This window comes from Heptranchias perlo, chromosome 1 (assembly GCF_035084215.1).
Source record: "Heptranchias perlo isolate sHepPer1 chromosome 1, sHepPer1.hap1, whole genome shotgun sequence".
Lineage (NCBI taxonomy): Eukaryota > Metazoa > Chordata > Chondrichthyes > Hexanchiformes > Hexanchidae > Heptranchias > Heptranchias perlo.
The window spans coordinates 78,643,082-78,656,051 of NC_090325.1; the positions used below are offsets into that span (position 1 = coordinate 78,643,082).

At 43.0% G+C, this 12,970-nt stretch overlaps 1 protein-coding gene across 1 annotated transcript in view; it reads right to left on the bottom strand.

Annotated features, from left to right (window-relative positions):
* The window catches only part of tusc3 (tumor suppressor candidate 3), a 419,194-nt gene extending 411,629 nt beyond the window's left edge, over positions 1–7,565 (bottom strand). Inside the window, exon 1 of the mRNA XM_067996474.1 lies at positions 7,421–7,565. Within this exon, the coding sequence (XP_067852575.1) occupies positions 7,421–7,525 (105 nt within the window). The 5' untranslated portion in view covers positions 7,526–7,565. The remainder of the gene's footprint in view (positions 1–7,420) is intronic.
* Between the last annotated feature and the right edge of the window lie 5,405 nt (positions 7,566–12,970).

Below are 12,970 nucleotides of genomic sequence, written 5' to 3' on the forward strand. Positions count from 1 at the left end.
TGTTAATGGGCACCCAAATTCATGTTGCATCGATACAAAAGTTGCTGTCTCAATGCAACCTTATCCACTCTGCCTATGATCTAACTCAACTCTGAGGAAAATTAATCTGCCCATGCTCTCATCAAAGTGACTCAAAACAAAGTGTTTAGTGTAATACAATTCTGATTTATGATGGTCCAATGAAGTCCATAGGTTACCGGTGTCAATGCCCGACATTCAAATCTGTGAATTTCACTTGCAATTTGATTAGATATCCACCAAGTAATAGCATAGGCTGCACAATGGAAGCTTTACAGAAGGAAAAAATACCTGACACCACTTTCCTCACAGCACTGTAGATCTCCCTTCTGATGGCCTATCCCACAGATAAAAACACATATTTGGTAGCAAAATTGGTCTGTATTGCAAGTAAAGTTGTAGATAATTTCTGATTACCCAGGGCAACTTGAAAACATAAACACAGTAATACACTAGTACTAATATGCACATCATAATTTAGCCCCCATCTTTCTGGGTAAGCCAATAATCACTACAATATTTGGTTTAATATATCTCAATTTCTTCGTTCACATTTAATATACCACATCATTTTAAGCATAGCCTATGTACATGTAATATTGCATTGTATTAGGGATATGGAATTCATTTTCAACAACTGCAACTTGAAATATCTACCTCCATTTATATTTCTATATAAATACATACTATAGAATGGTACACTGACACTTCTATCCTCATGACTGAAAAGAACCCAATAACTCACAGGGAACTTCTCGATTAAACATATATATTTGAACACTAGAATTGCATTTGATTAATGAATGTGCACTTTTCATTGTATATTATTTTAGGCTGTGGCACCATCATTTTGTGCAAAGGATGCTTTTTACTGGAGCATGCCAGCAAGTTTCTGGATTGTTTACTATCTCATAGATAGCATCCTCTACAATAAAATTTACCAAAACTTACCACTGATAGTCAAAAATTAAAAATATGTTTAAAATGTTGTAACCCTTCATATTGTGGACTCACATACTATATGAAACAGTTGTAGGAAAACTATTTTTTTAAAGTTTAGCAGGTTTATATTTGTATCGTACAATAACAATAAGACCATTGAAATACATGTGCAGAGTTTCACTTCTTTTGAAAACTGAATTCCCAAATTGAGAAACAAGCATTTCTCTCCCTCTCCCTTAAGAAAATGTGTTTGCATTAAAATGACTACAATTAACCTAACGCACAGTATATTGGATCAATTTTTAAAATCTTTCAGAGAAAAATAGGGAATCATTGTTTCTATTTTGTTTCTGGAACGATAGAGAAAATGTGCCATCACAAACATTATCACTGAAGTTTAAGATATGCAGCAACTTAAATTAATTTAACCTGACCAGTATTTTGAATAAGCACGATAAAAGTGTGTTATTTAATGCGGCTTACTATATAGGAATGGAAATAAAACACCTTGATTAAAAAGTAAAACAAATTCTGAAAGATTCATAAACCATGACTGGTATATCAAATATCCACTTAACCTACACAAGCTCTAGAGATAACATGTAAATTATTCAATTTGCTGAACAATGCCAGCATTCATTTTGAACAAATTACTGAAAATAATATAAGCAGCATTTTACACAATTTTTAACTTGATAAAAATGCCACCCATTAACTTTCCATAATAAATTATCGTTTTGATTTGTTTTAGATACTTAACTTTAGATTAACAATTTATTTAGAATTAGGGATTTTTTGACCATGTTTCCACAGAAAGGTTTTGAGAAAAAAAAAGAGTTCCACTGAATGATTGTGTTTGAGCAAAGTGTATTCACACAAGTTTAAAAAGGCAGATTCAAAGGCCCCGATATTAGTGGGGAGGCAGGATAGCAGCGGGGATTGGGCGCTTGGGTAAACCACCCAATAAAAAATGTCCGTTTCCGATGCGATCACGGGTCAATTGGATCCACTTAACGTGGCTTCCGGGTTTGCCGTCCAAAAGCTGCGCAGCGGGCAAACTGCGCACCTGCATCACAGGCTGTCAGGTAGAGGAGCTCCATTTAAAAGGGGCAGTCCTCCAATGGCTGTTCTTGGAGCAAACACCCACAGACCACAATGGAGCAGCACAAGGGAAAGGCTGCTCCAAGATTTAGCAATGCCTCACTCCAGGTGCTATTGATGGGGTGAGGAGGAGGAGGGATGTCTTCTACCCGGCGGGCGGGAGGAAGTGACCTGCCTCTGCCGCCAAGAAGGGCTGGCTCGAGGTGGCAGAGGAGGTCACCAGCAGCAGCAACATCTCCCGCACCTGGATCCAGTGCAGGAAGCGCTTCAATGACCTAACTAAGTCAGCCAAAGTGAGCACACTTACTCATTCTCCTACAATCAGTCTTCCACATCACCGCCCCCACCTCCCCAATTCACTCTGCACTGCCAACACTACTCCATCACATCACTCCCACACCCACTTAAGGCTCATCCTCAACTTACCTGCACTTCCTCACCTCCCCATTACTCACCCCACCACTACCGCTCAACCCAATCATACAATGTCATGGCTCCGTCTCATACTCACCCTCTGATGCATCTTTCACGGTCAGCCACACCCAAGCCAATGCATTCATCGGTTGGCCACTTCACTATCCCTCACTCACGCGTCTGTACTTTCTCCCCTTATAGGAGAAGAGAGCCTACGGAATGAGGTGAGGACCGGAGGGGGGCCGCAACAAATCGTTTTCCTCACAGACGACGAGCAGGAGGCACTGGAGCTGAGCCACACCCTCAAGTGCCTGTCCGTCTGGGACGCCGAGACTGGCACCCAACAAACGTCTGGTGACAGAACTTTAACTTTCAGCACACACAATATGAATTGATGTTAACATAACTTCAGCACCTCAGTATGCTCATCGCAACATGACACATCTGGGATGATGCTTAATATTGCCTTCTGTTCTCTTACAGGGCCTTCAGCAACCACTGTGACAGCAGAGGGCGATTCCTCAGAGGACGTGCCGGCCTCTGAGGGTGCACCATCACATCTGAGTGAGCCATCCACCAGTGCAGATACTCACTCCTCAGTTAGTTGGGGTCGCACATGGTGAGTTACCACATGCGTGAGCACGAGCAGGCACTGGTGGCAGGGGCAGCTGTGGAGAGTCCGCATCAGTTGGAGCACTCCTCTCCAGGCTCTGTTCAGCCGGACACAGATGCTGAACCCTGAGGGCCATCCTTTAAAAGGAGAACGATCAAGGAGCAGCAGCACATTTGTGAGGTGCTGGAACAGGTGCCACGTGCACTCTCCACAATAGCACAGAGGATGGAGGAGTCCAACTCCTGCATGAGTGGAATGGTGGCACAGGTACAGGAGGGAATCTCTGAGATACTGTCACAGGGACGTGTGGGCATTTTTGACATATTGTCGCGGGAATGTCTGCGATGAAGGGAAGGCTAACCTCCATTGAGCTTCAAGCACGGCTCACAAATGAGTCCATTCAGGCCCTGACAACGGCCGTTTGGACTCACAGTGAACAACATGCTGCCATGTCAACAGGCAGGCAGATACACTAGCACTGGCCTTTCAAGCCTTCATACATGTCCTCCAAACTGTTGACCAGCAGAGTGGTCGGAGTGGTGTGGGCCTGGCCAGGGGAGGGATGATGGCGAAAGGGCACATGGAAGTGGGGACGCCACTCAAAGCGCTCCCACGTCTCACCCGTTGCACCCCTCTCAACCAGTACCCGCAATGCTGCCTCCTCTCCAAGTGGCCGAGTCTGCCCCTGCACGGTTGCAGGTGGAGCAGTCTTTGGAGGGGCCCTCATGGGCACCAAAACCCAGAGGGTGTAGGCCCAAAGCATCTAACCGGGCAGGGCACGAACAAGAGCAACCTGCCACTACCTCTGCTGCAGCCACAGGGGATGCACCATGTCGAAGTAGTCGCAAGCAAAAGGCGAAGGTTTTGTAAGCACGAAGGGGATGCACAAGGGTATCTGACGGTTGGTCATGTTTTATATTTATATTTGCTTTTTGTTAAATTCACACTAAATATTATTATTGTCACCACCACTGCCACGTCTTGGCCATTCTTGACTGGCTTCTGTAATAAGGCCCTTTCATGAAGTTCACCATGACGCCGACACTTAATGCGACCCACTGGGTCACTCTACTGTGGGTGTTTGTGTAGTTGCAGAACCGTTTTCTGCGGGGGTGGGGGGGGGGGTGCTGCTCTATCCAGGTAGTGTGAGGACTGGACTCTTCACACTCTCTGATGTTAGGAGAACTGTTCACATATCAGTGACTCCCTGGCCTCATGAGCAGCCAGGTGAGCCGCTGCTCTCCCATGGGTTGCTCCTGCTCCTCCTCCTCCTCAGTGTGGGTGGCAGATGTGGATGGGGCCTCCTCAAGCAGCAGCCCTCTCTGTTGTGCCTTGTTGTGCAGGGCACAACACACAACTATAACGCGTCCCACTCTAATGTGTTTTGAAGCGCTCCCCCAGAACGATCAAGGTACCCGAAGCAGATCTTGAGCAGCCCTATGGCATGCTCAACAGCAGACCTGGTGGCGATGTGGCTGTCGTTATATCGATGCTGTTGCTCGGCGATGGGGTTCCTCAGAGGTGTCATGAGCCACATGTGCTGGGGGTATCCCTTGTCCCCAAAGAGCCAGTCCTTAATGGTGTTCGGTGCATGGAACAGTGGCAGGATGTTTGATTCCCAGAGGATGAAGGAATCGTGGCAGCTGCCAGGGAATCTAGCGCACATGTGAAGGAATCTTTTACAGTGGTCACAAATGAGCTGAGTGTTGATGGAGTGATGGCCCTTCCTGTTGATGACCAGTCCTCGCTCAGGTGAAGGTGCTCGTATTTCTATATGGGTGCAATCGATTACACCCTGCACCCGTGGGAAGCCAGCCACAGCGTGGAATCCCATTGCCATCTCCGTTTGGCTGAGGTTGTCCATGGGGAAGTTGACGTAGTGTGAGACCTTGAGAAACAAGCCGTCGGTGACCTGCCTTATGCACTTGTGTGCAGATGACTGAGAAACCCTGGCAATGTACCCGGTGGCACCCTGGAATGATCGGGAGGCAAAGTTGTTGAGCGTAGTGGTGACTTTGACACCGACAGGTAAGGAGATGCTGCTCGGTCCAGCCGGGAGCAGCTCGGCATGAAGGAGGCTGCAGATGTCTGCGACTACCTGGCGACTGATTCTGAGCCTCTGTATGCACTGCTCCTCAGAGAGGTCCAGGAAGCTGAGCCTTCGTCTGTAAACCCTGTGGCGAGGGTAGTGCCTCCTGCAACGTCGCTCTCTCTGTTATCGCCCTCTGTGTTCTTGTGCAGGTGCCTGTGGCGCAACACTGTGTTGTGGAGCTCCACGTGGTGGAGGTGGATGCCTTACCTGGCGAAGTGGGTGATGTTGCTCGTCCTCAGATGTAGTGGTGAATGCAGCCAGGGCGCCCCCCGCCCCCCCGCATCCTGACGGTGTGAGTTTGAGGGGTCCACAAAGTAGTTAAATATGTTTGAACAGCAGAGTTATGGGTGGAAAGTAAGAATTTTGAGTGAAAACACAAAGATGATGCAGCCAAAACTTTGTCTGAAGTGACAGAGTGCCCTGCTGCAATAAATGACGTTTTCTCCCCACCTGTCAAATAAGCATTTGCATCTCCCACTGGCTGCTGGCTGAAACATGTCTGTTGCAACAGGGAGTGTTTCCCATAGCATGGGAAACACACTGAGGGTCCTTCAAAATCGCACCCCTGCCAAAATGTCGAGACAATTAAGTACTTCAACTAGCTGACAAACTATGCAGAGTATCATCACGCCGGCTTTAATTGCCAGTGGGACTTCCGCATTCGGGAGGCGCGTGCGCGCACCTGGACACATCACTGGGGAACCCGGAAGTCGGCGGGTTGGAGCTGGGCTCCGAACCTGCTTGAGATTTCAGCGATTTTCAGAGCCCACTGCCCCCACTCCTTCACCTGAAAATCGAGCCCCAAAAGGTATGTAAAGTGCCAATGAGTTAGGATTTGAGGTTATTTCCTTGATGACTTAACTAACAAGCAATTCATTAGCCAGTCTCAGTAGTTGATAAACATCTCATATCCATTGTATTGGGAGATCCCTGGCACTGAGCACTCAGCAGGTCTGGCATGGACCCTCACTTCCCTTTGTTAACTCAGAAACACATAGAGTCAAATACAGTTAAAACAGAAAAATGTGAAGGAAAGCTTTCATTGGATCAGGCATTTGGCATGCAGAGGTAGTTGAGAGTTATTTTACGTAAGTTGACCCACTAATGTGGGGAAGCGTAGCGTGTTCATTAATTTATACTACAAAAGACAAATTGCGCAGATAAATTTGTAAAAGTATATATATAAAAGTAGATAAAGTAAGTCTGATCATAACTGTTGTTTTGTATGTTCATTTTCTGCAAAATAAAGCAGCTTAATTATTCATATCCAGCCTCATCTTACTAGGTGTTTTCTCAGTCAGTCTTCAAAAATACTGAAGAGGGGTGTGGGGGTAGGTGTGCAAGATTCAAATATCTGGTTCTGATCACAAAGTGATGTATTATTACATTGCTGGGTTATGCTATTGTATAAATAGTGTAATGTGAGTCTACTCCAGCACGTGAGGGACGTGGGATAGACTTATGGAGGTGACTAATATCATTGAATCCAAGCAGGTATCTACAATACACTCAAAAATATTTATAGAACCAGATATAAACTACATTAATTGTTACATGTTTACAGTTATGGTGTATTATCTCAAAATAAACAGTGAAGCAAGGAATTTGAATGATAAACAACTTCTGGAATGTTCATTTAAATTTAAAAATAGACCTTTACTTTGTTGAGAATTAAGCATGTTTATTTAATTTATCAAAGAAAAACTGGAACAATTTATCTGAAAAATTATTTAGGACTATTTTCTGCCAAGAAATTGACATTAATGCAAATGATGGTCAGTATCTAAATGAAAGCGACAGTATTTGTCCCATTAATGCTAGGCATTCACATCACAAGATTTTATCAGTGTACGATTTTAGAAAATGATTATTTACATGAGAACACGTTCCCTCTCACTGATATCTGCCATATATTTACAAAACTGTCAAAACCAGGCAAATGTTAGTAAGAGTGATGATCAACAAGAGTGAAATAGAGTGTCAAGCAATAGATTGCAAATCCACTTAACTATGATAGTGAGGTACATGAAAACGGGTTATGTCTTTAAATTAAAAGGAATTAATGTTATTCTTAACTCTGGGCAGATCTGTGCTCTGTCCCTGTCCCTGGTCCAGCCCCCTGAGCACCTGCATCCTCAGCATCAGCACCAGCATCAGCATCCATGGAGAATCGGGCCCTCCTCCCATCCTTTGGAGAATGATTTCGGAAAACACGGTGGCCGTGGTCCGATTCCATTTACCTCTTTTTTCTTCTGTCCACCTCCGAACTGAACACACAACAGGAGGAGAAGCCAGGAGCCGACGGTTACCAGGGGCAGCGGCGCCAACCTCCGACCAGACGCCATTCCGATAACTGGGGCAACGCCAGCTCCGCGGCAGCCTCCGCATCCCATAGGCTGGGATCCCGGTCGCCGAGAGGCACTCTGGGAGCTGTAGTCGGAGGGCGGTCTCTGAACTCAGGGAGGAGGGGGGAGGAAGGAAGGAGGGAACTACAGTTCCCAGAACACACCGGGCCAGGCGATGATTGACAGCGGGGAACCTTCAGCCGGCTGGTGGCGCTGAGCCGCACCTGGTGAGAGCCGGGACTGAGGGTTTGACTGGGGATGGATGTATTGAACTGAGGGAATAAAAGATACAAAGTGACCGGTGATAGTAGCCCCAGTGACACCCACATTTAAAGCCAGTGTACCGAACGTTAAATGCGAGTTATAAGGTAGGGTTAAAAGCACTTGTTTGAATACATTGCTGGGTAATTAGGAGCTGTGAAATCAAATTTACGGTAAGTAGTTGCATTACTAAATTGATGTACGTGAGAACAAAAGTTACTTGAAAAAATAGAAGCGTGGGGGCGTAATGCAAAATAGAAACAAATCAAATGCCACAGAGTGCAAGAAAACCTCGGTGTATTTTTACGTGTTTAAAAAGCAGTTTGAATACATACAAAAATACTTTATCGCGCGTATATAGGGAATTTTATAATAATTAGAACACGCCACAAAATATACAGAAATTACAATGGTTGCATTAAAATCCGTAACTCCACAAAGGGAGAAGACACGGCAGCTCAATTTCAGTCCTAGCACTAACATTCCATACATTTCAGGAACGTAGTTAGGAGGTGATAACAGGACATAAGTTCAAGTACGAATTTGGATAACAACCACATTTTTCACGGTTGAAATATGTCTGGATTAGCAGTGCAATCATTATCAAAACTGCCAATAAAACAACTTGCATTTCCGTAGTGCTCCTGTACAAAAGGTCTGAGTGCTTTACAGGGTCTAAGCGTAATCACAGCAGAAAGAAATTTAGAGGCAGAAGCCACAATGGAGTAAGTGGGATTTTTGAAGGCAGGGAAAAATATAGGAGGGCATTGGCTGAAGGATTAGCCTCTGATGGCGGGAAACAAACAGTTGTCAGAGGAATGAAGGGTGCAGGCTGGGACTTCAGAGGAGGTGGGCTAGAGATTTCCCAAATACAGCAAGTGTACTTGTGGAATATTTTGAAAATGAAACTGCAAGTTTTGAAATCACTTTTCTAGGGCTTGGGGGCCATTGGAATTGTGCAACAACGAGAGTGATCTAAGTGCGGGACATTGGTGGTAAGGTTGTTGATTTGGATGAAATTGGTCAAGAGAGAAAACAGAGAGGCCGGCCAGGATCACATTAGAAAAATGAATCATTGAGGTGATGAAGGTATAGATGAAGTAATTATCAGAAGAGGAGTGAGTAGGAGCATAAACAAGCAAATTTCCATAAGTGGAAGAAGGCAATCTCGCCAATGGACCACATCTGGGGAAGAAAGCTTGACCCTTGTTCAAAAAGCATGCTGAGGTTGTTTACCATTGTGCTCAGCTTGAGCAAGTATAAAAGGAAGTTGATGGAATCAGTAATTAGGAAATGGCAAGAGTCAAACAAGGTAGTTTCAGTTTTTTTTTTCATTCATGGGATGTGGGTGTGCTGGCAAGGCCAGCATTTATTGTCCATCCCTAATTGCCCTTGAGAAGGTGGTGGTGAGCTGCCTTCTTGAACCGCTGCCGTCCGTGTGGTGAAGGTTCTCCCACAGTGCTGTTAGGTAGAGGGTTCCAGGATTTTGACCCAGTGATGATGAAGGAACGGCGACATATTTCCAAGTCAGGATGGTGTATGACTTGGAGGGAACGTGCAGATGTTGGTGTTCCCATGCGCTGGCTGACTTTGAAGAAAATTTTGGTTTTATCTAAAACTTGATGTTGGACAGTCATTTGGACAATATAACAACAACCCTCGAGCCAACGACAGTGATGAAAAAGTGGAGCCGGGTTTCTTCTGTGTACACATGGAAACCAACCCCAAATTTGTGGATAATGTTGCTTGAGCTAGTGTATGGATTATGAATAGGAGGAGATGAGGATGAAACCCTGGGGCATACCAGCAATTAACTTTTAGACACAGGAGGAGAAGCTCTTTGAATAAATAGAGGTGAAACCACCAGGGAGCAGTTCCATGAAGATAGACTGCATTATATGAATGGTAAATTCTTGGAGGACAATGTCATTATTGAGAACCTCTCTCCAAACTTGAATTAAAAGTCCTGAAGTTAAATCTGATTATAGAAGCAAAACTGTTTATAATGGGGAAAAATGTTACCACAATATTTATTAAGGATGCTTTTCTTGTTTATTTCTAAAAATGTTGTCCCATCCTGCTTGAAAGTGTCACATCTATAAAGTGTAGATCACACTAGCATCTGATTACTTTTTTATAAATATGATCTTGGAGTCACAAATCATATCTGAGCAGTTAGGATTTGACCAGTGAAGTAGTAGCAAGCAGCTACAAAAACTACCAGTCAACAGTCATCTGACTGCTAATACAGTTAACAGAGGTGAATATTTTTTGGAAATGTTTTCATTGTCATCTTGTTTTTTTCAGTATCCCATTAACACAGTACTAAAAATAATGTCTGCAAATTTAACTCTTAAAACCTTAACAATTTACAAAAATTTATTTAAACATACCCATAAAATTGACCATGTCCTCTTGGAAATGCATTCTGTAGGCTTTGTCCCTAGAGACCTAAACTCTCTTTGGACCCTGGGGCTTTCATTTTGCTCCTTTCCTGGATTTTGCTTTTTTCAGCTCGGCCTCCATTTTTCAGGCAATCAAGCTCATCTAACAAGTGAAATTTTGCCATTGACTCATATTTATATATATTGTAATATTGTAGCTACTCTTACTATTGATTAAGAGTAGTTGCATTTTATTTGAAAGAGAACTCAAAAACAACCAGCAGAAAAAAGATTAATATAACAATGGCAAATACCATGCCATGATTCAAGTTTGGAGGGGGGTTCTGAATAAAAATCTTCAACTTATTAAAGCAGAACTTTTGTTACATTCATTACTATTGCTGGTAAATGTAGAAAATAATTAAGCTCAAATTTTATATTTTTTTGATCCTTATTATAAAAGTTCAGACAGTTTACCCATTTGATGTTTTGGACAAGGAGCTGCTGATCAGTCAATCTTAGAAACTATTGGAAGGAAAAAATAATTTGTATTATGTTTACTAAGAACATTGTGTAATGTACCACACTTTGAGTACTCTGCACAGTTCTGGTCTCCATATTATAAGAAGGATATAGAGGCACTGGAGAAGGTGCAAAAAAGATTTGCTAGGATGACACCAGAACTGAGAGGTTATACCTATCAGGAAAGATTGAACAGGGCGGGGGGGCTCTTTTCTCTTGAAAAGAGAAGACTGAGGTGTGATCTGATGGAGGTCTTTAAGATTATAGGGTAGACATAGAGAAGATGTTTCCACTTGCAGAGAAGACCAGAACTAGGGGCCACAAATATAACATAGTCACAAATATATCCAATAAGGAGTTCAGGAGAAACTTCTTTACCTAGAATGTGGAACTCGCTACCACAAGGGGTAGTTGAGGCGACTACCATAGATGCATTTAAGGGGAAGCTAGCTAAACACGTGAGGGAGAAAGGAATAGAAGGATATATTGATGGGATTAGATCAAGAAAGGTGGGAGAAGGCTCGTGTGGAGCATGGACCTGTTGGGCCAAATGGACTGTTTCTGTGCTGTACATTCTACGCAATTTATGTGATGCAATCAGATTCATGTAGATTTTTTTACATTGCGTAATATCTGTGACTTTTGAATTGCTGAAAAAATGTCTGTTTTCTGAGTATTTCATTCTGTTCATTTGGTATTCTATTTGGTCTCAGTGAAACCATACTTGTGGTTGAATAAAGTATTTGGGCCATATCAATTCACTTGAGTGAGAGTGGTTTAGAAAATAATGAAAGAACCAACTATCAAGCCTTTTCAGCCATCAGAGTGGTGGGCACTTTCATCCTGATAGTCTAGACTGGTTTCAGACAGCTCCCAAAAGTGAATTTGTGTTCAATCCCATTGTACCAGCCAGACCTTTAAATACATGTTTTAACACAACATTTTAAATATTCAGATGTATATTCCATTCATACTAATTGTGACCACCATATTTAGTACATGTATAATTAGAAAAGCTAGTGACTGTTGAACAGTGTGAGTAGACAGCCACAATTTTATACAACTTCTGGTGCTGCTCCAATGTATGGTCTTATGATGCTCTCAGACAGGCTTCTATGCCAGTTGAACTCATCGCTGGTTAACCACAGACATGCACACTGGCACAACTTTCACTGCAAGTAATAAGAAATTGCATTTGCAATGGGGAAGAAATGTGGTTAAAGCGTTTATAGGGTGTAAGGCATTTGAAATGAATGATGCTCAGCACCCAACTTGAGGTGGAACAGTAACAAACAGTCCAATTTATTCCTAGATGCCCATGGAACAAGACATGTACCCATGAATAATATAGCTCGTCATTATATAGGGAAGGACAGGATGACACACGCAAAAATGTTAGTACATTCTTTATCCATCTCAGGTGCCACAAAAACAGCTGTGAAGCATGGTTGGACTCCTGAACAAGATAGAGTTACCCCAGATTGTCCTTAGAAAGTCTTCCCCTCAGTGGCCAATGCCAATAAAACACACAATGGCACCATTTCTGATGGGTATGTTTCTTGATGATTCTTTTCAGTGATGGTAGTGAAACACATTCTACTTGCAAAATAAGTGCCCCAAGTTACTGTAGAGAAATAAAACTATTCTGGGTATAAATCCAAAATATGGTGCTTAGTTTTGCGAAAGTTAAGTTTTTGTCCTGATAAGCATGTATATCTTGTATGTATATCTTTTAAAAATGATAACCAACTTCTAAAATGGCCTCTCAAGTGCATTATTTGAAACTAAAATGGCTGCTCTTTGTAGAACTCACAGTCAGAGACCGCTGATTGATCAATGGGATCTGTTGCTTGCATCCCTCGTGGTATGATGGGGAAGATGAAAGCGTAATTTCTGATTATTTACAGGTATTAATAATCACGTTATGCTGGGGAGCCATTCATTATTCCATTTTTTATCAAGGTGTTAAGACTGTTAACATTTTTCTTAGCTTCTTCAGAGAAATTACTTTGAACGTACCTTCAGCTGTTTCGGCCCAAATCTCTGGAATTCTCTCCCTAAGCCTCTCCGCTTCTTTACCTCTCTCTCTTCCTTTAAGGTGCTTCTTAAAACCTACATCTTACCTGTCCTAATATCTCCTTATGTGACTTGGTGTTAAATTTTGTCTGATACGCTCCTTTGAAGCGCCTTGGGATGTTTTACTACGTTAAAGGCGCCATATAAATGCAAGTTGTTGTTGTTGAACTTCAAAGAGGAAACATGCTAAAAATCCACAGAT